The sequence below is a fragment of the Ciconia boyciana genome, chromosome 5 (genome assembly GCF_034638445.1).
Source record: "Ciconia boyciana chromosome 5, ASM3463844v1, whole genome shotgun sequence".
Lineage (NCBI taxonomy): Eukaryota > Metazoa > Chordata > Aves > Ciconiiformes > Ciconiidae > Ciconia > Ciconia boyciana.
This window is the reverse complement of record NC_132938.1, coordinates 26,938,451-26,965,138: the sequence shown is the minus strand read 5'-3', so window position 1 is coordinate 26,965,138 and position 26,688 is coordinate 26,938,451. Positions and strand designations below refer to the sequence as shown.

Here is a 26,688-nt window from a genome sequence, read left to right as displayed (position 1 = left end):
GTAAAACTACTATTTTCTTATCTGCTTCAGTGGAAACAGATTTATGTTAGAGAAGAATGAAAACAGCATATCTCAGAGATTTAGCTTTTTGTAAAGCCATTGTCAGCATTGCTCTTCTTTCTGTCTTCCACAAGAAAACTACGAACAAGAGCACACTTTAATGAAAAATTAATTTTTTAAGAAAGATCCTAATTTCTAAAGGGGAAAAACATTTCACCTGGTGAAACTTTGCTTGATGACGGTGTGAAGAGAAGTGCGATGGCATGAAGCTGGTGCCACTGCAGTAGCTCATGTGCATGATCAGGTTTGTTCCCAGGTGGTGGCTGTTCCCCGATAGCAAGGCATTACCTTCCCTGCTGCCCCCAGTAGCACCTCACTGGTAGCTCAAGGGATGTTTATGCTGAGTTAGATGACTTGACCTGAACTACGTTTGGGAGTACTTACATGATTTTTCTCTGTCCGCTCAACTTCAGCTTGTACTAAAGGAGTGGTAGCAGATGGGAGGGAATAGGTACTTTGCAGAGCCCTCTAGGTTTTTGCAAGGTGTCTGCCTGCAACCTTTCCACAGGTGCTCAAAGCCTAGTTCTTGTTTTCTCCAGTTGCTCCTGCACACTGCCTGTTATTCATCTCACCAGAACGGGTCTATGATTTTTGCTACCTGCAAGTTAATCTGGTGAATTTTGACATAAACTGGGGCTGGATGGCTATGTCTGGGAAAAAAAGAGAAAAAAGAAAGAATTGAAATGTAGTAAAGATTATGGAAGTAGAAGAAAAAAGAATTAGAAGAAATTAGATTACTAAGGAGAAAACAAACAAACAAACAAACAAAAGGCACCTTGGCCATCGCAGTAGCAAGTGCTGCTAACAACACAGTCGTGTCGGCATTGGCTAGAGGGGAAGTGTTTCTGACTCAGTGCACCGCGTTCCTCTCCGTCTCTCCTGCTTAAAACAATTCTGTCTATACTGCCAGTAGATATTTTGGCTTTGTCAAAGTTATTATTAACAAACCACTAATTACTAAGCTAATAGTATTTTAAAAAAACACCACAATTAAGGCCTATAAAATTCATATAAATTCTCTGCTTTTGTAGGAGCAGTCTGGCAGGGATGGTGGAGTCCATTACACGATGCTGAAGGTAAGTCCTGGCTGGCTTATGGGCAGTGTAAGTCACTGGGTCTGTGGCAACTCGTACTTCTCAGCAGGGGTGGGAGGGGATCTGGAAAACTGGTTATTGCAAGATAATAAAAGGTAGTTTTGAATTTGTATTTGATTTCCTAGGTGAAGGAGATGTTCAGTTATTGATTACTTTGATTAGTACTGGTCTGCATTAACTAAGCTGAAGCAATTCCTTCTGGTGTAGGTTTCTTTCTGGTTAATTTAATTAACCAAGAGAAACGCTAATCTAGTGAATGAACAGATGAGTTAATACTGGCTTCTCTTTGAACTTCTAGGATAAATGTAAACCCCTTGGCCTCATCACCTTCTCCACATCTGCTTCCTGCCACCTCCCTTTACTCCACTCCACTCCAGGTTAACTATCCCTTTGCCTTCTCAGCTGGGCAGGACACATCTTTGCCATCCATTTGCACTAAGTGTTCCTCGCTTCTTTCTTTTTTACCTTCCTGTTTAAAGCTTTTTCTTCAGTAGAGACCTAGCCTCAAGTGGAGGCAGCACTGAGACACTGCTAGTATCACCCCCCATGGCTTCCGACCACCACTGCCCACGATGCCCCTGTAGTATGGCCAGGACCTGGAGAGTGATGTATGAAACACCACTTCTGTCAAAGCGGCACTGCATGTGTTGGTAAGAGACTGGTTTAAGGCATGCAGATTTATTTGGCCTTCTCTCCCTAAGACCAGACTAAGCCATTAGTTTTTCTTCTAGTGAATTCCATTAATCATCCTGCCAAATATTTCATCAGGTTTCCTGATGGGAAAACCTACGGAGGAGCTAACGGTTATTATGATCACTAATATAGCTTCTCTAACTATAGGGCTGGAGGGACTTGGTCATGGCTCAGGACCTTGTTATGCTAAGTGCTGCCAAATGCGGATCACATCCCACGTTTTTCCCCACCAAACTTATCATCTGAATAGACAATGCCTTTTACTCTGTCAACAGATCTTCCTCAGGATAGAGTACACCTGGACTGGAAATATTATATAATAAGAATTATCTTTTTTATTATTATTTATACTTATACAAAAGTCAGACCAATTGTGTCCATGACCCTGTTTGTGACTGTGTCACAAATTCTTCCAGTTACCATGTATATAAAAAGTCATAGTTTTATTTTGATCTTGTTTTTATTCTGTATGAATGATATATGTAATCCTAAACATTGCTTCTAAGTTAATTTCTTAAAGAACAGTGCATTTCTTAGAATATTGCAACTAAGTCTAAAATAATGCATTAATATTAATGGCCTGTGTCTCTTATTCATGTACACAGTTTGCAGTTTTCACATTGGCTGGGTGAATTTCACTTTTGCAATATGCATTTTTAATAAATTTTCAGGTAGGAAGGATTTAATTCCTCTTTAGAATTGTCTTGTTTGAACCCTCAGATTAAGCTGAAAAGATGCTGGTAAATACTGAAAAAGAGGAAAAACCAGAAACATACAGAAGTTCCTCATTAGCTAACTACAGGACACTACAAGTAAGTGAATTGAACTGATAAATATGTTTTTTGTATAAAATCACAAATCTGTGTTGCACTGTTCATCTTGCTGTCATGAATATACAGGGGCTGGTAAGGGTAGGGTTCCTGTTCAAATACTGGAACAGGCACAGCTCGTGTGCCGTTTTTATCACCAGCATTGCCTCACATGCTCAGTTGTAAAATAATTATCATAGAAATGATCAAAACTGGACTTTGGTGCTCCTCAGAATATTCCTGCCAAAGCTGGTCACTCTCTCTAGGTCTCAAGCTGGCTTGACAGGCAAGCAGAGTGTTTTCAACTTTCCTATACCTGATTTGAGACTGCACACTTACTCTGTGCAAATCCAACTCTCATAATGGCTTGCGGTGCAATCTGCTCTTCAGTGTGATGTGTATGCCTGTTGGGGTTCTTGGCTTTTTTTAAAAAAAAAGAGAACAGAGAAAATATTGTGAGCTTGAAAATTTCTCTGTCACATAGCCTTCTGTCCCTATTTACCAAAAAGGTGTGTGGATCTTTTGTAATGTTTAATTACTCCTTCCATCCCCATTGCTGATGCTTGGCTCTCCTAGTAGTCTGTACCTTCTTCTTCCCTTGTGCATCACCAGTTATTGATTTCTGTGTCCTCTTTGGAGGGTGAGAGACACACAGCCAGATGCTGGTGCTTGCCCAGCCTTGGCGTTTGGGATTTCCTCAGCAGTGTGGGCAGGCAGCAGCTGCCCAAAGCCTGGGATGAGGAAACATGAGTCATGTTTGATCAAAGGTGGTCAAGGGCCCCATCTTACTTTTCTTTTTGCCATATCATGGTCCCATGGGAATATTTTGAGGAATTACTTAAAAAATGAGTTAGATCTCATGGAAGTTGGTTTGTGACATCTGCCACCCGTTATTGAAGGTAGTTATCAGAGGCTTTCAAGCTCCTGTACCAGAGTGGGTATTAGAAACAAGAACAGTTTCCAAATTTGAGTATCGACACAGAGCTTTGCTGAAAGCCAAGGCAAATGCAAAGATAACCATAGCTTCCTGCTGAAATTTGTCTTTGGGCATACATCCTTCTAGGGTTAGGAGGTCAAGAACGTTACTCTTGGGTGTGTGGATGGACTGGAGACAACTGAGGGCTCCGAAGGTGCCAGCTAATGCACAGAACAGAGAAGCAGCTGGACAGTGCAGTCCTACAGTCCTACCAAAAGCCCACAGAGGGGCCTTCTGGTTTAGTTGCTGCAAACAGACTATTTCATGACTATTTGATTTCTCCTGTGTCCAAGAAATCACGCACTTAAATATTTTTGCAAGTAGTCTGAATTGCAATAAATGTTCCTGGTTTTGTTGGAAATTGCTAATTAAAAAAAAAGACTTTTAATTTTGCCTAGCTATTTAGGTCAGAAAGAACATCAGTGTTTATTAACATAAGGCTTATGTGGGACAGAGATCTCGTATACCTGGGTGACCTTCCTGTTTCTGCATTATAGTCCCACAGCCTGTGTCCCGTGTCCTGCTGGAGTACTTCTGTCCATTGGAGAGTGGAGGGAGTTCAGCTCTCACCATTATTTTAGAGGCACTGAGTCATTTGAGTACATTTTTTTCTGCAAACCACCCATGACTATTATGGGATGTGTGTGAACACCCCCTCCCTCCCACAGGCACAAACCTTCCTAGTTGTTCCCCTGACCTCTAGACAAGCTCACACCCAGCCAAGCACGCAAGTGTCTACATGCGCTGCAGTGATATCTGATGTTGTCTTGGGGGCCTCTCAGACCTTGCTTCATCTGTATGCTGAGAGACAGAAATTGTGAGTTTAGGCAACTTCTTTTGTTTGCTTTTCCCCTTTTACAAAGATTAGTAAATAGCTGAATTCTACTTGGCTTGATTTTTGTTCTGTTCTCAGAGCTTGCTTCAGTACATAACGATAATTTCCTGCTGAACTGCTTCTGCTGCACTTTGCCTGTTTCACTTCCCTTCCAAGAGAAGTGACTTCAGAGTAAATACCAGACCAGCACTCAGTGTGTCTCCTAGCCAGGGTTAAATCTGACCACATAGCCTTGTGATTTTGCCCAGCTTCTGATTTCACCAGCAACAGCTTCCAGTTTTGAGCTAGAGAAGTGTATGTTTGCTATGAAGAGAATGCCCAAGTTTTCACCTGCGAATTCTCAACCATCCACAAGGCAGAATACATCTCCGAGATCCCCTGTGCAAACTATCCACTCTTCTGAGACGAGAAATTAAGAGAGGAGAGCAATACTATATTCAGAGGGGTTTACCCTAGCATTTTCAGGTCCTCATTTTATTACAGGGGCTGGAAAACCACTTTGCATATGTGAGAGAGCTCAGCGTAATAATAACAGAAACAACATTACTATTATTATTTCTGTGCTGGAGGAGGTGCTGCCCATGGCTATGTGAAAGTGCAGAGCTCTCTTCCCTCCAGAGCTTTAATAAAACCGAGAGGGAAGAAGAGCAGCGGCTTGTTGCAGCACCCTGTGAGTTGTGGGTTTGCTTGGAGGTGCAGTGAGGTTTATCTAAGGGCATGTCTACATGCAGCCAAGGTGCATCGTGCAGACATCCCTCAACTAAAGCACCCCAATGTACCTCTCCGGCTCCAGGAGCCCCCAAGGAATATTTGCTGGCCGAATGCAGCAGGAGCACACGGCATACCAAGCGTGCCCGCTGCCCTGAGTAAAGGGCTTACCTCAACGATAAAATGGAGTCACTGCTATTAAAGACGGGCTTTGCTGTGACATCCCTGCACTTGGGCTTGCTGGGGGGCAGAGCCCCTGGCAGATCGCAGGCCCTGGCAGAGAGAAAACAGAGCAGGTGAGAAAATATGAGAGGACAAGAGGATGGGGGAAATAATGTCAGCTGCTACAATTTCTTACTAGTTCAAATTATAATCCTTATAATTCAGATTGTCAAGAATAATTTGAGCTATTCCATTAAACTTCTGCATTCAAATGTGATGTGGTGTTTTCACGACCACATGAGGAAAAGAGACAAGATTTTTCCCCTACTCATAAAATATTTCTGAGCAAATTCTTCTGTACAAGTCTGTGATGCCTTTCATGAAGTTATGTGTCTGGATTTGATCTTTGAAAGGAAATTCATTCTCTTATATTACACTCTTTTGGTCTTGGTGGAAACTGTTCTCGAACTAAGCCAGTTTTGTTATTAAAAGGCATTGTATCCAAGGCACAGGATCTCTGTGTGCATCCCAAGTGACAGGAGCTAGTTTAATAATTCTGGACTGGCACCAGTAGCAAAATATCAGTAAATACATTCTGAGGAGAAGCTGAGTGTTTACAATATGGGGAGCTTTGTTGGTAAGAGGCATTTAAACCTATAGACAGAGCCAGCTCTGATACTTTCAGCTGTGCTGACAAAGGGATGATTTTTCTGCCCGGATGCTACGCTGGCCTCAGCCAGCTCCCAGGAGAGTGGATGGGACAGAAGGCAAGGTGGTCCTGGGAGACCAAAGATCTGCAAAGGTTTTGTTGGGCGCTCTCTTTCCTTCTGCTACCCTCCTCATTAGCTGCCCCTGTCCGTCTCATCGCCTCTTCCCGAAAAATGGGGTCCCAGATCTGCTCCCCACAAGACCTCTCTGGAGGAGAAGGTGCTGTGTCACAGACTAAGCATACTGAGATCTTTTATGTAGGAAATGACAGTATTTCACAGACCACTATAAGAAATGTTCACTCTCCAAGCTTCAACTTTAACTAGGGAAAAATCAAACACTGTAGGATGACTGACTTAATTGCAGACTGTCTTTGCTTACTGAATCATATCCAAATATTTAACCAGGACTAGGAAACATTCTGTGTTAGAAAGCTTAAACAAAAATTTAGAGTTGAAATAGAGGCTTTTTAACTTTTTCTTTTTACAGAAGTAACAAATATTCTAATTCTCCAGTTAGTTTTCTGGTATTTAGAAACATTTCATTCTTGAGTAACACGTTTTCTCACTTGTGTTTTTCATCGTTTCGATTAGGGGGAAAAAAAAAAGGGTTTTCATAATCTCCTGAATGAAATGCAGTTGGAAATTTTCAACATGCAGTTTCTTGCTGCAGTAAAGTCAGCTCTTGGCAGTAGTGATAAACTCTACAATAGGTATTACACAATTGACACCACAATAAGCCATATTCAGAAGGAAACATTACAAACTGGGAGACACCCCCCCCCCAAAAAAAAAAAAAACCCAGCTCCCCAACAGTGAAAGTTCATAGCCAGACATTTTTTATTGCAATTTTAAGATCAGTTTTGGAGGACGCCTTCCTTAATCAAATACTGTTCCCTTTAAAGATTAGTGTTCACAGCGTAATCATGCTGCACTTAGCTTAATTTGCTTTGCTATGGACTCATTAAATTCTTTTCTTTTGGTCAGAAACCCTACCATGGCTTGGCAGAGGAACAGGAAATCTCTGCTCCGTGCTACAGGGTTGTGACTGCTCTTTCATTTTAACCCGTAGACTGGAGGGTGCTGCAGCAAATTACGGCTGGGTCACTCTTCCTATGTAAAGAGCTACAACCCCTTAAAACACTTTGTCAGCTGAACAATTGGGACTTACAGAGGGAGAAAAATTATTCTGATGTCAAAAATGGCTCAGACTGCCATTAGATCAATTAGATCTAATGTTTAATTTTAGATGACCTGAACCTTCAATGGCAACAATCCCCAATACTGATCATTAATTTTCGAGGATGCTTTCATCCTATCTCAGCTTGCGATAGAGCCAGCATTTGGTGGTTAAGAAGAGACTTTCCTGAATTCCTGCTGTCATCTGAATGGCTGCTGTACACTGAGAAAGGAAGGTCCACTTCAGGAACAACCTGGCAACATTTACCTGTTATTTGAACTGGAATCTGTGAATTAGAGTACAGTATGAAATACTTTATTTATTGCCACAAGCAATAAATAGTGGAGGTTTTGCACTACTGTTTTGCTGGCAGCTGTGCAGTGTAGAAATCGCTGTCCTCGCCAAAGTTTGAAAATCCATTAAAAAGCTGTGAGCAGATGTGTCATGGTCATCCCTGTACCTGCAGGGCTGTGCAGACAGGTGTGGTACCTTGCAGTCTCACCTGGCCCCATGGAAAGTGTCTGTCACACAGAGACAGAGCGAGCAGTAACGGGTATTTTAATTGTTGGATGAGCTATGGCCTGGAGTTAGCTCTAACTAAAATCCCCACATGCTGTACGCTCCTCACCTGCAGCTGAACTGCCCTAGGAAAAATGTCAGACTCTTTCCTATCTTTGGTATCTTCAAAGCAAACCTATTTGAATCCTCCACCAGAAAAGAAGGCATGAACTGGCTTTCAGAGAGGATGGCGAATCCAGTCTGACCAGCACTGACAAGGATGTCTCATGGTAGGATAACTGGTATGGCTGTTAACAATAAGAGGCATTTTTTGGTTTTCAGAGAGATGTCAGTCAGAGGTGAGACCCACAAGAGCACGTGAAGGGTCAGTAAAACAGGCAGAGCTACACTTTTAGCAGCATACCTTACAAAAGCTGGCTTTACCACACTGGTGCTATCACAGCTCTTGGTAGTATAGCTGCGTCCTGGATACGCAGGACAGTATATTCATATGTCTTTCCATTTTCTGTACTATTCATCGTATTACAGAGACTCTCATGTAGAAGAAGTAATTGGTACATGTTGGCAAAGAAGTACTTCTGCCAGTAATGCCTATTTTGCTCCTCTGAACGGAGCAAATAGAGCATAAGTTCTCTCTACATGAGATGGATTTCCTGGGGACTTTATTGGCAAACTTATTGGATGAAGACTCTATGGAAAAGCTTTGCTTTAGGACAAATGGGCCACGTTTTTAAGGAAGACGATGCTAGAATACTTGAGAGATTTTTGTACCACTAAGACCCTCATTATTTGCTTTTCTAGACTATTTTTCTTTAATGAATTTAACTGCATAAAATGTTTGCAGCTAATGCTGAATTCTCATTTTAATTCAAGTATTTGATGACAATTTCCCCCACGATTATTTGCTCATTAATACTGGTAAGTTCTGAAACTTGATGCATTTGCTAAAACTGGAATCACATCTCTTTATCAACTTCTGAATTACAATAGTTTGGAGAGAACACACTGCTAACTTGAACTATGCAATATTTGGCTGTGTGGCTTTACGTGTTATCCCAATAGTAGTTTGATTCATCGGTTTCTGCCTGAAGCAAAACTCTCTTAGGGAGTCAAGGTGGATTTGCTTAAGTAAAACCCGTGGGATTTTTCTCTACTGGAAAATGAATACAATTAGAGAAATACATGTTTACAAGGACAAACTGCTTTCAAAAAGCATAGGTAATATAACAGTAACAAGGCAGCATAGTGTGTACTCAACTCTGAATATTTCTTTTAAAAATTAAGAAGAATTTAGAAGAATTCTTAATTAAGAATTCCTAAGAATTAATTAAGAATAAAAAGATTTATTTTAAAAATTAGGAAGAATTATGAAGAATGAATTTCTGTCACTAGCTTTCACCTCCAATATTATTTATTCTTTAAAGATTTAACTTGCAGGACTGCTATCTACTGTTTTGTTGGGGGCTTGCTTTGTCCAGCTATCCTAGATGAAGATCCTCGGTCTGGTCATCAATTACAGACGTTAATTGGGGGGAGCGGGGCGCGGAACTAATCAGTTGCAGAAACGTCCTGCACAGGGAAACAAACAGATGAAGAAGATATTTAGATCACTACTGGTGGTGAATGTTGTTCTGTTATGCATTTGCATATACGTGATGAAACATTGCCTGCATTAAGTTTTCCAACAAAAGAACTGCATTTGAACAAAAGTGACTGAAGGGAGAAGCTGAAAACTTTTTTTTTTCCTTTTTTTAATTTTTTTTTTTCTGTTGCATGACAATGCAAGCAGGAATTACTACTTAAAAAAAAATCTGCTGGTGTGTGCTTCCTGTTCCAGTTTGTTTAGTCACAAGTCTGAATTAGATTTCTCTGTTGGTTGGTTTCATTTACTATAAACAGGTCTTGTGCTTTGTTTCAATACATCAAAGCCCATAGCCAGGCACAGACAGGTAATGTAAAGGGGGTGAAAAAGTTTACAGTCTTGGTTCATTGTTTCTTTAAGCCTTCAGAAAACGGTCAGAGGGATCACCCGGAGGTTAAAAGAAGGCTTGGCTGTTGTTTTTTTTTTTTTTTTTTTTATAAACTGGTTTCTCTTTTGTTCCATTTCTAGAAACCACATGTAACTTTAGGTCAGAAAAGGGTAAAATGTGGCACTTCTTTAACCAGCGTTACCGCTGCCTTGGGGTAACCGGATCAGGCAAAGATGTAGGCTCCTCTCCCTGCTATGCTGACGCCGGTGATGCTGTCCTTCAGGTGAGTACCAGCGGTTTATTTTCTTTTCAAATCTCCATCCACCTGAAGGATACAGATGGCTGAGGAGGGTATTTTCTCATGACTGACACTGCCAAAAAAAAGTCAGTGGTTTAGCCCTTTAAAGATAAAAGGGAATCATTCCCTCTCACAGCATTTTTAGTAAAGCTGCTCTAAAAGTTTGCTTCCTTCCAGCCTTTGCGTCTCTCCAGGTTTCCATCTCTCTTTTCTTCCTTTCTTTCTTTCTTCTTTTTTTTTTTTTTTTTTTTTTTAATCTGCCCTCTTAAAACAACAGGAATGCTCTACTGGCCCTCAGCCAGCCAAGGCTCAGCGAGCAGGGTAAAATTTCAGTTCAGATTTACGGGAAGGTGTTGGGAGTAAAAATCTGGTTTGGTGAGTTTAAGGCAGGGAGTAGTCAAGAGACAACCTTGCTACTGTGCGGGCAGAGAGAAAGGGAGGAGGAAGGGGGGTGGGGAGGATAAAAAAAACCACCCAGGCTGGGGATGAGAGACCAATTTTTCCCCTGTCCGAGTTTCAGTGCGTGTTCCTGAGCTCCTGCAGCCTTATCGAGTTTGTAGGCAGAAAGTCAGCTCTGGGAGCGGACGAGCTGCGCGGTGCCGGCGAGGGGCTCAGCGTCCCGCTCAGCGCCCTGGAATGCGCGGCTTAGGGCAGGGGCGAGCAGGGGCTTTAGCTTAGCTGGTGCTAATTGCGAGTTTTAGTGCTCGAAAAGTCTGGAAAAAAAAAAGAGCAAAGAGCCAAGAGAGGGGGTTAAGGCTGGGAGAGCTGTTGCTCCAAGCAGCAGTGTGAGGAGTTGCTCAACTCTCAGCAGCGCGGTAGGAAGGAAAATGCAGTAGGCTGCTGCTGTCCCGGGACGTTGCCGTTGCCGCGAATGGTGCTGGGCGCTGAGGCGGGCTCCAGGTAGGTACCGTCGCCTTTCGGTTTGCTCTGCTCTTGCTCCGTCCTTACCTGAGGGTTTACTCTTCTGCGATTGGGTTGACACTGTAAGAGGACAGAAGTTCACTCAGAAAGCACATTAAAAACCATTTTTAGGGGGAAAAGGCAAGCGGAGAGGACTGCAGAGATTGTCGGTGAAGTTTCAGTGACTCTTTCCAAGTGACAGATTTCTGGTGATTCTGAAAGAGAAAAGATGACGGATGAGAGGCTAAAGCAGGTATTAAATAAGGACAGAACGAGAAGTGATCTGCAGATTTGGTTTAAATTAAAAGATGTGTGTTTCTCCGTGTCAAAGAAAAACTACACCATGATGTGCCTGGTGTCTTTGGAGGAAATTTTGGAAGGAGTATTTTGTTCTTATGGCTGTTTCTTCCTTTTCAACTTTAAAACACTGTAGTTTGTAGAGAACGCGGAGCGGTGGCACGAGTGACAGGGAGGTGACAAGTGGGCTCTGAGATAGGCTGCTGTCTGCCCGTCTGTTATAGACATTAGCCTAAGAATGGGAACTTATCTGGGAAAAGTTTCTGATGACCGTTTAAAATACATGTACCGATCCATCGGGAGGTCAAGCATCTCCTGCACTCTGAGGTATGTGTGATTAGATGAGAAATACCAGGGACTCCTATTCATGTTAAAAGAAATAGCTGATTTTTTTTTTTTTTTTTTAGAGGGAAAGCTACACAGCTGACTTCTTCTTAGGAATTTAAAATAAAACTTTGAGCTAAAGCCAACGTATTATAATAGTTAAAGACGGGCTGGGACCTAACAGATCACAAAATCCCTCCTAAATTTTATCAGCTCAACTGGCCTGACCTGGCAGAGGGCAGGAGCGTGGGACCGGGCTGAAATGAGCCGCCTGAGGCTAACCTAAATTGGATATTGGTGCCTTTATGTGCCTCCTAGACTTTGCAAATGATAATTTGGACAAGCCCGCAATTATTCTTCACCAGTTGAGCCGAGTTCACATGATGCGAGAGGGGGAACTGGGTGCCTTTCGCAACCGGGGAGGCAGCGAGTGGCCGGGCGCGGGCTGGCTGCCAGCGGGATTGCCGGCGGCTGCGCGCCCGGCCCGGCGTGCCGCAGGTGCCAGGCCGCAGGGTGAGAGGTCAGCCGCCGTGTCAAGCAGAGCCTGGTATACAGCTGGAAAACTGGAAGGCAATGCGCGCTCTCGCAGAGGAAACGGAGATAACGCCAGAACACGCCGCTGTGTGGTGTCCAGCAGGCTCGTAGCACGAGTGCTAAAGGCTCACAAACGCTGTCTGGGAGATAAATGAAGAGACAAACACTTTTCTTGTGCCTTCGTTCGCTCTCCCTCCCTCCGCACTCCCCTGCATACTCCTGTCCCTGGAGAGGTTTTTCTCCTGGCTTGTTTTAAAGCCGTGCATCCCGCTGGAGCTGGGGGCAGGTGCTCCCGCCTCGCCTCCCTGCCCGGGGAGACCCCGGCTCCCTCCCCTGCTTTCGGGTACCGACATCTCCTGAGTCACAGGCTCCGGGCCCTAGGTGTTGTTAGGGGAATATTTAGAGTTGGCTGGCATGTAAATACAATTGCTAATCGTTTCTGTGTGTCCCCGTGGCAGCCTGGGCTGCGAAGTCTTTGTTTGGTTTTAGGAAGTAAAGCAATGTGCTGCCTTCAATACACCAGATTAAAAAAACGTTGCAAACCTTGGAATAAAAGTATTTAATATAAGCAGCAGAGATGACAGAGCCTTCGGGGAATACTGTTTCAATGGCAGTTTGGTCTGAAGCCTTGACCCTGCATGGCCTGCACCTGGCTGGCTTCGGCAGGGCTCTCCCCGGCACCGGGGTCTGCTTTTGGGGCTGCCCACGTTTTGGGGCCTTGGCTTCCTCCACGTGGCAGAGCCCGCTCGCTCCTTTGCTGCCACTCTGTGAAATGCTACACCCTCTTCTGCAAAAGCTGTGAGAGCATCCGAGGGAAGGCAGAGGGGTTTGCTTTTGCTTGTTGGGATTTTTTTTCCCTACTGTCAGCTGTTTCCCCCTGTGAAAATTAAGACCACTTGAGTAAAAAGCTGGAAATGATGCTTTTTTGGTAGCTGAATAAAAATATTTACTCCCAGCAACATAGATGGTGATTTGTACTTCTACCACCATAGATTTATTATTGACACTGACAACCAGTGAAATTGATTTTTATGGTTTTAAGTGTATACTGAAGTCCTGTTCACTGGGTTGGCAATGACATATTCAAAATGTATTAATATCCTGGTTTTTTAAAGAGCAGCTAGAGAAGAAGATCCGGGGGTTACTCTGGAGCGGGCATACAAGCGCCTGTTGGTTTACCATAGGAGGCCACAGCACTCTTAGAGTGACAAACTCCAGCAGATATTCTACTACACTGATTGATGAAGCAATAACATAATCTTGACTTTTTCATTCAAACCGCTGGCCCTGGTCATCTGTGCATGGTTTCTCAAATCAACATTGCTCTGATTTATTGAGAAAGTTAATAGGGGAAAATATGTGCTCTTTCTGAAGAAAGGTTGCCAGATCCTGTTCCTCTTGAAAATAAGAAATCAATTACTTGGATGAATATAAAGATCAGGTTTGCTTTGTAGCAAGAAAGCAGATCTGACAGACTAACTATGAAGGAACTACCTCCATGCCCAGGTATGAGTGTATGTAGTTGCCTCCTCCTTCACAAAGTTGAGATCTCCAAATTACTGATGACCTAAACTGACAAATCTTTTGTTATATTGGTTTCATATGGGGATTTTTAGGTGCAATTTTCAAGGTTGTAAAATGGCTTCTGTGAACAGGATATTTCTGCATGCTGCTTTAGCAGAAGGAAGGACTCTGACCTTTATCTTTCCAGTGAGAGGTCTAAAATAATATTTCTTTCTGCTGTTGTAATTTTTTTTCAATATAATGCTTCTGGGTACACCTAGCTCTTGCCAAGATCAGGAACATCTTCTCAGTAGCCTTGCTGAGACAATGCAGGCTTTGTATGGCTATGGCTGTTAGGGTTTTGGTGACACAGTAAACTCAACAGAGCAAAGCAACTTCTTAGTAACTGCAAAGCTGACTACCTGTATTTGAGGGCATTTTTGTCCTTTCCAGTCTTTCATTTGCCATGATCACAAGCAAGCTTTCATTTGAAAAGGAGAGGGGTTATTTATATTTTTTTACATGTATGTTTTACAAAATATATGTAGAGTTTGGATGTTATCTTTTACCTAGCTTGGTCATAAAACTGAGACTAAATCAGCACAGATGGGCTTATTTGGCACAAGATTGGAAGAAACTACAAATGCACGAGAATCGTCTAACAAGAGTCATGATACAAAAGTAACTTTCAGCTGTTTCCAAAGTGGACATGTCTTAACCAACCACTAACAACCAAAATGCTCTCTGTCCTATTTGCTGACGTCAGGGCCATCAGGAGATTTACTCTGGAGAAGCACCACCCCAAGTGATGTAGCTCAGGATTTGCATTCGTGTTTTGGCCTTTTGAGTGCCCAATGGACGTACTTGAGTTCTACCTTGGAAATAAACTGAAATACTGCCTCTGCATTTCTGTCTTTTATTGGGGAAACTTAGTAAGCTCTACCGCAAGTCAGGGTGTAGGTTCAGACTCAGCAAGTTGAGTTCTCGGTAGCATTAAAGATGTCATTAAGTATTGCACTGTCATAGACCCGGGATTCCTGACCAGGGTGTTGCTGCTGCGTGTATACCTGCTCCGCAGGCAGCGTGGAAGGACTGTCACCACTGTGCAGGGTTTATGCATTAAATAGCTGTCAAGAAGCAAGAGATGGGTTAGAGGCGGGGTGGAGCACAAGGAAATGGTGAGAGGGGTCAGCTGGGTACAGAGCAGGCGCAGCACGCCAGCAGCCTGGCTGCTGTTGCACTATTTCAGCAGCAAGGGAGAGATTTTAGAAGGAATTCAGGAGACATGAGCAAAGTTTCTCTGCAGTTGTGACCAGGGAGGTACTCCCAGGGAGGAATTACGAGGGAAAACAGAAAAGGTACTTGATGAGAAGTATAAATTGGGTTTAAAAGCTGCAAAAGGGACCCATTTGTCACTCAGCTCTGCCTGCCTGTGCAAGCGCTGCATGTAAGGACACCTTATATTTTATTTGTTAGGGAATGGAGAGCTGGTCAACAGAAGCACAAAAATAAGTGGCACACTTGAAGCATCAGGCTATGAAAATGACCCTTGTAATAGCATTTGGAAGATGAAACAGCAGATCAAGATTGCAATTATGAAAGCAGAGAAAAGGATGTCACTGTTACTGAGATAACGAGAGGCTGAGACCCCGGAGAAGTGGTTTAGCTATGAGGGCAGATAGAATAGGCAATGTCCTGGACATGTAAGTGGAAAGCATCAACAGATCTTAGCTGTATCTTGAAAGCAAGGCTGCCCAAATAAAAGCTGTGCCCTGTCTGCAAACAGAGCTGTAATTGTCACTGAGGAAAGGAGAGAAAAGAGATTTCAGATATCCCTTGAGAGCGGGGGTATTAGGGACTCTGTTTTATCCATGTTGAGCTGGAAGGGATGGCTAGGCTTTCAGCAGACAGCCTTTCAGAAGATAGCAGAAAAAGTGGGTGAGGGGCATCAGCTGGGCTGGATATTGATGGGAAAGCAAATTGAAGGAAATTGAAGTCTAGGGAGGATTTGCAATTGAACTTGGTAGAAAGACGAAGGTTAAAAGCAAAAGAGAAGTCATCAGGATTGATGGAGTGGAAATCACAGAAAGGCTAAATGGTGGGACATAATGGGGGAGGCTAATGGATGGTGCTGAATGGGACCACTTGAAGGTTAGTGCAGGGGAAATTCAGCAGTAGAGAGCCTGGAGTCTGAGCAGTGCGTGCCGAATAAACGGCCTTTTTAATGAGTAAAAGAAAAAGACCAGGGCAGCAGAGGAAGGGATGGGTGAGATGGACACAGCATGATGAGGGGGTGATATAGGTCATCAGCATAAATCAGCAACAGTGAGAGGAGGAAAACAGAGAATCAAAACAGGAGGAGGAAGGTGGAGGACTTGGGTGAATGGGAGGTATCTGCAGGGCTGGGAAGGGAGTGGATGAGAAATGAGAAGTTAGGGATCCTTGTAAGGAGGAGAAGGAGGGAGGAAGGGGGGAAAAGATCAACCTACTGAGCATAGTCTGATCCGAGTTAGGGAAAATCTGAGACAGAGATGCTTCATTGGGGTTTGAAAGCCTTGCTGCTGAAGAAACAAGGAGGTTTCAGAACATGGAGGGAAGGAAGTATGAAGAGACTGTGGCTAACTGAGGTCTTTAAAGCTGGACTGTGTGCTGGAGTGAGAAATACAGGGCGTGAGGACTGGGCAGGCAGCACGCAGGGTGCGACTGCGGGAGCTTTCAGGGCTGGGGAGGGAGGAAGAGCCAGAGCTGGGAAAAAAGGCACCAAAGGCAAGGAGGGAAGATAGAGTCACACACGAACATGCATGCAGGGACATGTCCTCAAGATGTTTTTACAACAAAAGAGCACGTTCAGCTCACCTTAGTAAAATGTTCACCTTATTAACATGACTTTAGGCCACGTCCCTGTCATGTGCATGGTTTTGGCAGTAAAATCTCTGTTGGCTGTGGATGCTGCAGTTTCACCAGAGTTCATACCCCGGTACCCACATCCTAATGTGAGTGCCAGTCCTCACAGGGAGCATTTTACTGTCATTAGTATGCCATTATTAGTATGTCATTATTAGTGCTGCCATTAAAGACAGCAGTAATAAGGTGCCTGAAGCTCACAGAAGCATAGTCACAGGTAAAGCTGCAAGCAGAAATAGATTTCATGAGTGGGTGTATTCAAACTTTTGGGATTGCAGTACAGTCTGTGGATCTTGAAGATTGACTATGTCCTTTGCTTCTTGGCCTCATGAAGTAGGCGAGAAAAGACCCACTTATCTTACTTGCTGAATGCGCGTTGGATGGATGGGAAGCTGGAGGCGCCTCAGGTTGGATCGAGGTGATCTGAACATGCCTATTGTTGCTGCCGTCTGTGGCGTCTTACTTAGTGTTTATGAAGTAAACAGGGTGAGGAGATGCTGCTGACAAGGTGGTCTGCTCACCACAAGCACCCAGGCCTGGGGAGGCTGCAGACGTACCCAGCGGGGCTGCACAGCCCCAGGGCCCAGGAGCAAGCTTTGACTTGGGCACAGTCCAAACAGGCCACAGTTGTCCTGCAAAGAAGGGGAAAAAAAGTGATTTTCATAGAAGCTAATTGTATTGAGCAATAATAAACAAAAAGGCTTCTACGTGCTTCTTCCACATACTGAAGTCCCAAGTCTCGTCTTACCTGTGTGAGTCACACAGGTCAGACTGTATGTGTGCACAATAAATCTTCCCAAGCGCCACAGGGGTGGCGAGGGGTGTCTGGTATGCCAGGAGGGTGCTCTGCCTCCGGTTGTGGGTGACCAGTGGGAACACGGTCCAAGACAGGCAGCGGCTGCTGAACACACTCTGCTCCTCGCTGCCTTGTCACGTGCCAGCTTGCAGCCCCTTTGAGCCCTTCCTGGTATTGCATGGTCTTTTCTTTGACCCATGTTTTACCATGAGTACTTGCAGGTCCTTATTTGAGGTGCTGAGAAGATCAGAGACCATGTCTTCCCACATTCCATTTTTATTTCTCTTGAAAATTCTGGTTTTCTGCAGGTATTCATCTGCAAGCTTACATTCCTGGTAAGCAGCAAGACAGACTGACAAACAATTTTAGTTTTTACTATCTGCTGACCTTATGAGTCTAAGTAAGAAAATTCCTGTTGAAATTCCTGTGCAAATTCCTGGCCATTCCCATGGCCACCTGCCTCAGGAAAGTTTATCAGCTCACTGTCTGGTTGATATATGGGGCAGTGTATAAAACCTACAGCTCTGAGGGATGTGGAATGAACTGCTGGAAGCCCTGAGTAAGGGTGGTTAAGTATTGCTAAACTGGAGGCACTGGTGGCCTTGGCTGTTGGCTTTCTCATCAGAATGAGAAAAGCCCAGGGCAAGCAGCTGTTTGGCTCACAGAGCGGTTCCAGGGCTTTTTTTCCCTCTAGCTACAGCATTGTCTGGAGCTTTAACTGTGGGGTTTCGATTCCTGTCATCTCCCAGAGATGGGTTTGTGGTGGTGCGCTAGCGGGAGGAGAGGCACCATTAAAACACAGAAGGGATTTGAGAGAGGTGTGTTGCCCGCGATCCTCCTAGCCCCTGGGCTGTGGGGCTGCTGGGAGCAGGCTGATGGCACTGTTGTGGTGTCCATCTCATCGGTAAAGCAACACAGCAGAGGGCTCAGCCTGTTTGACCGGCCTCAGCTTGTGGCTTTACCAAGGAGGCTGAAATCTGAGCCAGACCCTGGCATTTCCATCTGTAGATCTCTGAGCTTTAAAGAAAAAAAAAAAAGAGAAAGGAAAAGAAAAGAAAAGTATGTTATTTATATTTGCATATTTATATAAACATATAAACATCTATATTTTTTATTTTATATATTTATATGTTATTGCACTCCTTGTGCAAATAGTAGCCTTTCTTCTACACTGGTATCAGTGATCACTGACTTCAGTGAAGTCAGTAAAAGTGCTCTGTACCTCTATAGGCGCAGAGAACAAGGCTTTGGTAAGTTTAACTTTGCAGCTGTTTGGGGAACACCTTGCTTCTTCTAAACAGATGTAGGCTTCTCTGTATATGCACAGCAGGTTTCAACAAAAATCAGTCTCAGTGCTAGATTTTTAATTCCCAAAGCACTGTCAGTCAGCTGTCAGTGTTTAGTTACCATCTTTGTCTCTGGTTTAGGAGGATGATCTTGACAGGATCGTTTTCCCTCACTGTACCATAGTTTCCCCACCGATAGATAGGAAATACATGTGTTTTTCCTCTCCTCTTGTGAAACACTAGAAATGCACTCTTGAGGAGTGCCATAGGAGACAGGCTGTTAAAGAACATACTGTGTATATACAAGAAGTGATAGGGATGCACCTGCTTCTAGCATGAAGCATCTCTCTCTCTTTATATTTTCCAATAGACACAACAGTGTTTTCCAAATAAATAAGTTGTGTAAAAAATACATGGTCTCCAAAGAAAATGAAAGCAAAACTGCTGATGGTGCAATCTACTTACCTATGGGCAGTGTAATAAACTTAGTTTTATGAAAAATGCCATGTATCCATAAGCCTAGAAGGTTAGATTTGCAATAAAAGCTTCATACTGGTAATAGTGAAAATCAGTTAAAGACCACAGCTCTCCGTGAATGCTGCGGGTGCCCAAGGCACAGACTGCACAGGGGAGTTGACTCACAGACTTACACAGGGGTGTAAGTTTATAGTATCTTTGGACACACCTTCGTGTTTTCAATGCATAGGCAACTGTATGTTCTTTTTTCTTGTACTCCAAAGTAATCAGAAGGGATCCTGCTGTAGTTTGGGAGCTGTAATCGTGCTACCACAGGGCGGATATGAGGCTATCTGTCCCCATACATGTAGTCGTGCCCTAGGAATACCCACAAGCGCGTTGGACAAACCCTTTCCAGAGCTAAGGCCGGTGCAAAGAGGATTAGATAAGCTTGCTAGTTGTTGTTGTGCAAGTTTCTTCCTGAGTTCTGAGTTCAAAGCAAAACTCGGCCAAAAGCACAGGACCGAAACTCCTCGGTGGCCGGCCTCCATCTATTCGGTGCAATACGGCAGTCAGCATGCAGCGCCTACCGCTGACTCACTGCTTCCCCATCCTACGATGTCCGCCTTTGCCTTCTGGCATGGGTGCCTGTTTCTGGGGCCTCCACACTCTCTGCTTGCTCTGCCTGTGTCCATCAGTGAGTTTGGGTCCATGGCCAGGGATCCTGGAGCAGGATGCATGTTTGCAAGGATGTAAAGCGAGGGGTTGCTGAGCAAGGGGTCTGTGGAGCGCCAGGGCATACGCAAGCCGGTTCAGAGTGCTACATAGCTGGATGCAGAGATGATGGTACCATGGAAAAGCAGAAGGGTTGAACGCCCTCCCCACCAACATCGGGAGCTCTGAATGACAGGCAAGGTGAAGGAACCAGGCTTTCATTTTCAGTGTGCTTCTACATTGTTCAAATCTGGGTTCCAGCCACGATGCCAAAATGCAGAAAGGGCTTAGCTTTTGTCTTACCTCTGACAAGGGGGCACTGCCTCTGTGTCTCCTAAAACAAGCATTGTAACATGAATGATGTGAGATGAACAGCATTTTATTGCTCCTTCTATAGATCCAAACCATTTCTATCACATTTCCTCTTCGTCTAATCTTATCTGTTTTGTGTTGCAATCCTTGCTGTGCTTCCCTATTTCCAAATCAAAGCACAATCTTTCTGCAAAAAATCTGCCTCCATTTTGAAATGCAGCCTGTTTTAAACAAAGAACATCAGTTGGTTGTTAACTCATCGGTTTGTTAATCCTTACCTGGAAAGTAACCAATGCCAAAATCATTGCATTCTCAAAGCTCTTGCAAATGTCAATCACGATTTAAAAGGTTTCTTCTGAGTTCACACATACTATTGTATGTATATGCGCAATAGGGTGTAGAACAAGCCAGGCAAGAAGCAAAAAGTATATGAATGACTGGTTTTGCAGGAAAGGCACAAGTATAAAGCTTAGGAAACCTGGGTTCACGTCCCTGCCTTGCCACAGAAAATGGCATGGACGAGTTAATGACAGTCAAGTGGGTTGTTTCTGGTTGCCGTGGATATCTGTTCTGTGGTTACTGGTCTCTACCGGTATAGCTGAACATCCCATCGGGTTGTGAAGTCTTGCAGCAGGATCTGCTATGGCTGATCTTTGGGGAGCTATGGCAAATCTCTGGGTTTTTTTCTGTGTGTTTGGTTTGCGCCTTCATTTTGGTAGGGTTGGGCAGTTGTGCATGGGCAGTTGTGCTGGGAGAGCCCCTGGGGAGGGATGAGGGAAGGTGTCAATCGGCTGGACACCTAACCCAAACCTCTAGCAGCCCTGGGGCTCCCTGCCTCAGCTCCCCTTCCTACGCTGTCCTCAGCAATCCCACGGCCCTGGGGCAAGGGGGCCTTTGAGAAATGCTGCTGGTGCTACGCAGGTCTTTGTAATCACCGATGGCGCAAGCCGTGGAGGGAGGGTGGGGAACTGCCCAGCCGGCTGCGTTTGGTGCTCCAGCTGTGCCCCCGTGAAGCGAGAGCAAAGCCCCGCTGCCAGAGCGGGTGAGTGGCACTTGCTGTGAAACCCTGGGGCCGGGGGAGATGCGGGAGTCCCCAGGGTGCTGGTTGTGACAAGTCCCGGGTTTCGGCTTCAGATCACAGCTTTTGGAAAAGCAGTTTGAAATGCGCTGCTAAAGGGCCTGTAGCTTTAGTATTAATAAATAGATGTAACTGTTGTAGCCCACTCCAGAAAAAACTGTGCACACAATATAACCTACAGCGATCTGGGACTGTAACTACTCCAAGTGCATCAGACTTTGCATCCCAAAGTTCCCATGTACGAGCAGATGTGAAAGGAAGAAGACAGCAGATCTGGTTAATAAGGATGCCCTGCATTTTCTAGTAGGGGACTATTTTCATTTGCTCCTAATTTTGCAAAGCTTTACGTCCCTGGATTGAAACATTGCATGCCAAAATGTCTGCCTGAGGCATGTGAATTGTTCTGAATTGCCTGGATAGAGGCCTGAGAGTCACTTAACCTAAAATGATTAGACTATTTCTGAAAATCAAAGCTTGAGAATTTGGTCTTTTCGAATTTTTGCAACCTCTTCCTAGGGCAGTGACTTGACCTTTAGCAGGGAAGTGGGTCTTGTGCAGAGGTACCCAGATTTAAGCAGGATATAAACCTTTGAAAATCACAGTTTCCATGCGTTTAGTGGAGACTTCAGCTTTTAACATCCAAGTCCCAGAAACCACTGTTCACACTGCATATGCTCCAGTCTGAGCAAGACTTTAGTTGCAGGTGTGGTACGAGGCTGCTAGGCTCTCTGTGCCTGAGCTTGAGAGCAGCACACGGGGCACCTAAAGGTAAAGGGAGCAAAGAAACAGGCACTGGTGTCCGACGAGGGTGGGGAGGGAGCTGGGGGCATGTCATCCAAAAAGCCTGGACAGAGCCGAGCTGGAGCGCTTGGGGTTGTGAATCCGGGACTTCTCCTGGCACCACCTTTCCGTCGGGAGGCTGGAAGGAGCCCCCTGCTCCTGCCTCTTGCCTCCCCTGCCGCTGCTGCCAGCAAAGGCCGGGCTGGGCTGCTGCCCTGCCTCTGTGATTTACTCAGTTACTTCGTGGAGCAGAAGTCTGTGTGGTAAATCTCATGTGCTACCCCTCTGGGTGACACACACATCAGTAGGATGCCACATGATGGAATTTGGGCTTGGGTTTCAGTTTGCATGAAAAAAAAGCCATAAAAGCTTAGGAAACAGTGCACAGACTCAGAAAAAATATGAACTGTGTAATTCAGATATCCTACTCAGGAAAATTATGAAGTGTGTAATTCAGATAGTGCCAGATTTATAGTCTGCACAATCCTAATTTGCCTTCTGGTATGTATTATTATAGTATGATCCTGGTTTTTTGACACATTCAGTACTCTTGTTTTTGGAGGATCCTTCCCTTATACCATGTATGAAAGGGAGGGTGGTCAGTGAGCTATTTACTTTAGGTATTTATTTTTTTTCTCCTGCTTTTCAAGATATAAATGGTTCATGCTCTTGCATTTTTTTGCTCTGAAGAGAGATTTACTACTCCTTGGCTTTTTAATGGTGTTTGTCTATAGTACTTAAATACTTCACAAGCAGTAATGAGATAATCTGCACAACAAGCATTTGATATTTATTTACTAGAAAAATAGGTACGCAGAATGTAAATTAAGAAGTTTACCAATATTTTGAGTATACAATTTAGGATGTCAGGGCCAAGCACAGGCGAACTTTTTTAGTTAAAGGTCGTCTTCACTGAAAAATCTGCTTTAGGATTAACAAGCTCTAGCTATAGATTTATGTCAAGCTTAGCAGGTTATTTTGGGTGAACAGAAATAAACATATTCAAATAAGTTGAAGTGTTATTTCCACATTTTCTGACTAATGTAACAACATTTTTTTGCTTTAGAATGACATTTCATTTAAAAATTTGATCAAATTTAACAATAAAAATGGGGTAGAGAATCCAGAAATTAAATGTTTGCTTTGGGGCAAAGTAGAATGCCTCCTTTTTTCTCTTTTTTTGCACTTCAGTTAGCAGTATGAGTCAGTCGCGCTGTTTGCCTTATGACTCTCTTTTCCAGAAAACTTAGTTTTGGTTAAGATCCACATTTTCAAAGTGCAGTTCCCAGCAAGATCACTTGCAGCTCTAAGCACTCTCTGCTTCTGCAAGCAAATTGCAGATCAGAAAACGTTCCCACCCCAAAATAAGGAACATGCAGTTGGTGACCATCTGTACAAAGCGTGGCTTAAATGACTTGGCCAGTGATACACAGGATCCATGTGCAGAGCAAGGACAGAAAGCAGTTATCAAGTGCTTGTTTATCTGCCTTAGCTATGAGTTCCCCTTTCTCACAGTGCATCAGGCGCCACGTCCCTTCCGTCGTCTCCAGGAGAGTGGTGGGGACAGCAGCCACCGTCAGTGCCCAAACCCAGCTTCTCTGCTGGAGCAGGGCCACCCTCTGCACCGCACGGTGAGTGAAGGAGGCCACCATCTCCCGTGAGGGCCTGGGGCAGTGCGGGATCAAGCTTGCAGCACCTAGCTTCCAAATATTGGGTGCTCCAGGGGACCTCTGACCCTTCTCAGCGGGGAGCAGCACATTGCAGCGCTCGCTGTCCCATGCACGGGTCTGCAGCATTCTTCCAGACCCAGGCTGGCACCTTCACCTAGAGAAACACAGGGCTGAGGGCAGTGGTACTTCTTGTCAGGATGGAGGGTAGCCAGGGAGAGCACCACAATGCTTCAGTCCCTTCTGGACCAGAGAGCCCGTGTCGGGGTGTGTGCCCAGGGGCAAGTGGCTGGGGTGGGGTGGCACCAGCCCCCTGCTGCTGCATGGCTGGGGAGCTGCGGGGCTGGGAGGAGAAACCACAGGAAGAGACATCCTCTCCGCCAACGGCTGATGAGGTTTTGGGCTGGGAAGGGGGAATCTCGGGATGTCGTGTCTGCGCCATGGCCCGTTTCTGTGTTCTAGCCACATTCCTGCACGTCTGTTGGGTAAAAGAGGTAGGAGCGAACGCCGGCTTTTCATGGGCAGGAGTCACCCACGCTCTGAATCGCACTGTTTTAGGGGCTGGTTTCAGGTTCATTCAGGATGTAATGGTTCCACACACATCCCCGCTGGCAGGCTGAAGAGCTGGTGAGCCCGGCCCAGCAGGGCAGGTGACCAGCGTCTTGCAGGGGTAGCCTCTTTCACTGACATTGTTACAGCTGGAAAAACAGCCTGTGGAAAAGATAAATGAGGCTGGTGTCCTTAGCATGATAAGAAAAGATAGGAGGATAAAGAAGAGGTTAGGGAAGACAAATAGTGAGGAGAGTGCTGAGGACTAGGATATTGCTCTTGCTAGGTCTCCTAGCGCTAGACGTTTCCTTGCTTAGGGAATACGTCCAGCATGGCTCTGACCACCACATTACACCTCTTCTAGAGATCTGCTTAATAAAAGTAAAAGGTTTGTAAAAGCAGGAGTCCAATGTAGCAATCCACCCTGTACTGCTAGGGTGTTTGGCTCTCCTTTTCCTGGTGAATGATAATTGCAAGGGATAGTTACTTGAAGTTAAGCTGTTTTCAGGTGAGGAAGAGGACATTGGTAGGAGGCCAAGATGATAGGGCTGTGGACTTGGAGGAGCCCACCACACAGTGCTGTCTCTCTGCTTTGCACTTTGCCTTCAGACAGGCTAGGGCTGAGGCACAGCAATGCAAGGGGGCTGCTTCCCCTCCCCTAGAGCCATCCCAAAAGCCTCGATGACTTGAAAGGGGCAGGATCAGAGCCTGAAGGCGTTAAATGTCCCAGCCAGCATGAACTGGCAAAGACTCGGTTCTTTTAATGCATTGTTCTGAAGGAGAAGCAGGTGAATGAAAGATGCCCATTGCACTGGGTACCGCAGACACTGGAGGGAAAGGCAGCCCCTGGTCAACCAGCTTGAAATCCAGAGTCAGAAACAAAGCACGCAGAGCAACCTCCCTCACGCGTAGCAAATGGCTGAAGATAAGGATGAAACCTACTGTCCCAAGTAGGCTGAAACGCGGCGGATCACGCTGCAGCCTTCATTGAGCAAGCCCACTTGTGAACACGCTTATGAAAACTAGTGAGTGGATGATTCACAAACAGAGAAAAGGACCAAAAAAAAGGCAGAAGAAGAGTTTTCACCCCTCTAATAGGGGACACTGTTTAAACTCTTCTCCTAACCCAGAGTGGTAGCAGTACATTGCCTTTCACGCACTTGCGCCCATGCTCATTGGCTCTTTCTCTGTTCTTTTGCAAGGTCACCAGCTTTGAGGAGGACCTGCAATGCATGACGATAGCTTTATAACACATGATAGTAACTTTTCAAAAAGTGCAGGACTGACGTTATCATTTCATGTCTGCCCATTCTTCTGTTCATTTAATGGGACAATCATAGAGAACGCAAGCCGCCTTCTTTTCATCTTCAAAGCTTTGGTCAGGTCTACAGTGCAAGTGTTGGCTGGCCCAGCTGCGTTGGCCAGATCGTATTTACTCCTTCTCCCTGTTCTGCCCCCCAAACAAACAAAACTAGGGGTCGTACCTTACCAGGAAAACCTCCTCATGGATCTGCAGTTGTACTGGAAAATGCCCTGCCATGGAGAGAATTTATTTCACTTGGGGGTGGAGGTCCTGAACAAGCTCTGCTGGCCAGATTGTGCCTATATAGGTTGTACAATGGTACAATGTACAGGGAAAGCACAGCCTGCATTTTATGTGAGCCACTGCAGCCTGCAGCAGTGACCATCCAGCAGCAGCTCACAGCCCCCTTGGCTGTCTGATGGTGGCAAGGAGAGCCTGTGTCTGCACTGGTTATGCCTAATTACTTGAAACTGGTGAAAATCAGCACGTGGTTTTCTGGCTTTCGAAGCTGAATTGGTGTCTACCCCCTTGGAGATAACATACATTATTACTGTTGTACTTGAGCAGGTTTTTTTCCTTTGTATTCTCTCTTTCTGTTCAGACTTTGATTTAATATTCCTTCTCTCCCTCTGTTTTGGTTACTCTGTGTCTTAGTGCTTAGAGATTTCCTGCCTGTATATTGAAAGTTTTTAATGAAGAATTTCAGCAACAGTTGGAGTTACCAGCAAAAGCCCTCTGCAGATTTTGACAGAAGAAGGACTTATATGAAATTACTTCTAATCTCTTTATCCTTGTCACACCACTCTGCTATGCAGTAATACACCAAAGAATTTCCAGAAAGCAAAGGTTGGCGACTTACAATACCTAACGACTTGGTTGAAAAAATAAATAATAAAGGAATTGGGAGACTGAATTCAATCTGCTACTGTGTTAGCTGGGGGACAAAGGAGGAGAAAAGTGGAGAGAAGGCTGAAAAAAGTAAATGCTTTCTCAGTTTAATTTTTTTTTTTAAATAAAACCGCGAGGCCAAGCAAGCCATTTCCCTCAAAAGTTTAGATCATGTTCTGAAAGTTAAAAAATGAGGCGTTTTGGTTGACTTTATCATGGCAGCTATCAATGGCACATTGTTAATCCCTGTTAGAGTGGCAAAGCTGCAAAACAAATAACAGTATGTCCTTGAGTGCACCAGTTCTGTGCCTGACAGGTTTTCATTTTTCACCCCGTTGCATAATGCTGGCACGCACATACGACACGTAGCGTATTAAACTTTCTGG

At 44.7% G+C, this 26,688-nt stretch overlaps 1 protein-coding gene across 3 annotated transcripts in view; it reads left to right on the top strand.

Moving 5' to 3' along the window:
* Nucleotides 1–2,627: 2,627 nt before the first annotated feature.
* RBM47 (RNA binding motif protein 47) overlaps nucleotides 2,628–26,688 on the top strand; it is an 87,821-nt gene continuing 63,760 nt past the window's right edge. Inside the window, exons 1-2 of one of the 3 annotated variants that reach the window (XM_072861604.1) lie at nucleotides 2,628–2,659; nucleotides 9,854–9,996. In XM_072861604.1, the coding sequence (XP_072717705.1) occupies nucleotides 9,968–9,996 (29 nt within the window). In that variant the 5' untranslated portion in view covers nucleotides 2,628–2,659; nucleotides 9,854–9,967. Of the gene's footprint in view, nucleotides 2,660–9,596; nucleotides 9,693–9,853; nucleotides 9,997–10,865; nucleotides 10,912–26,688 lie in introns of those variants that run through there. The other 2 variants (XM_072861603.1, XM_072861605.1) reach the window with 2 other exon arrangements.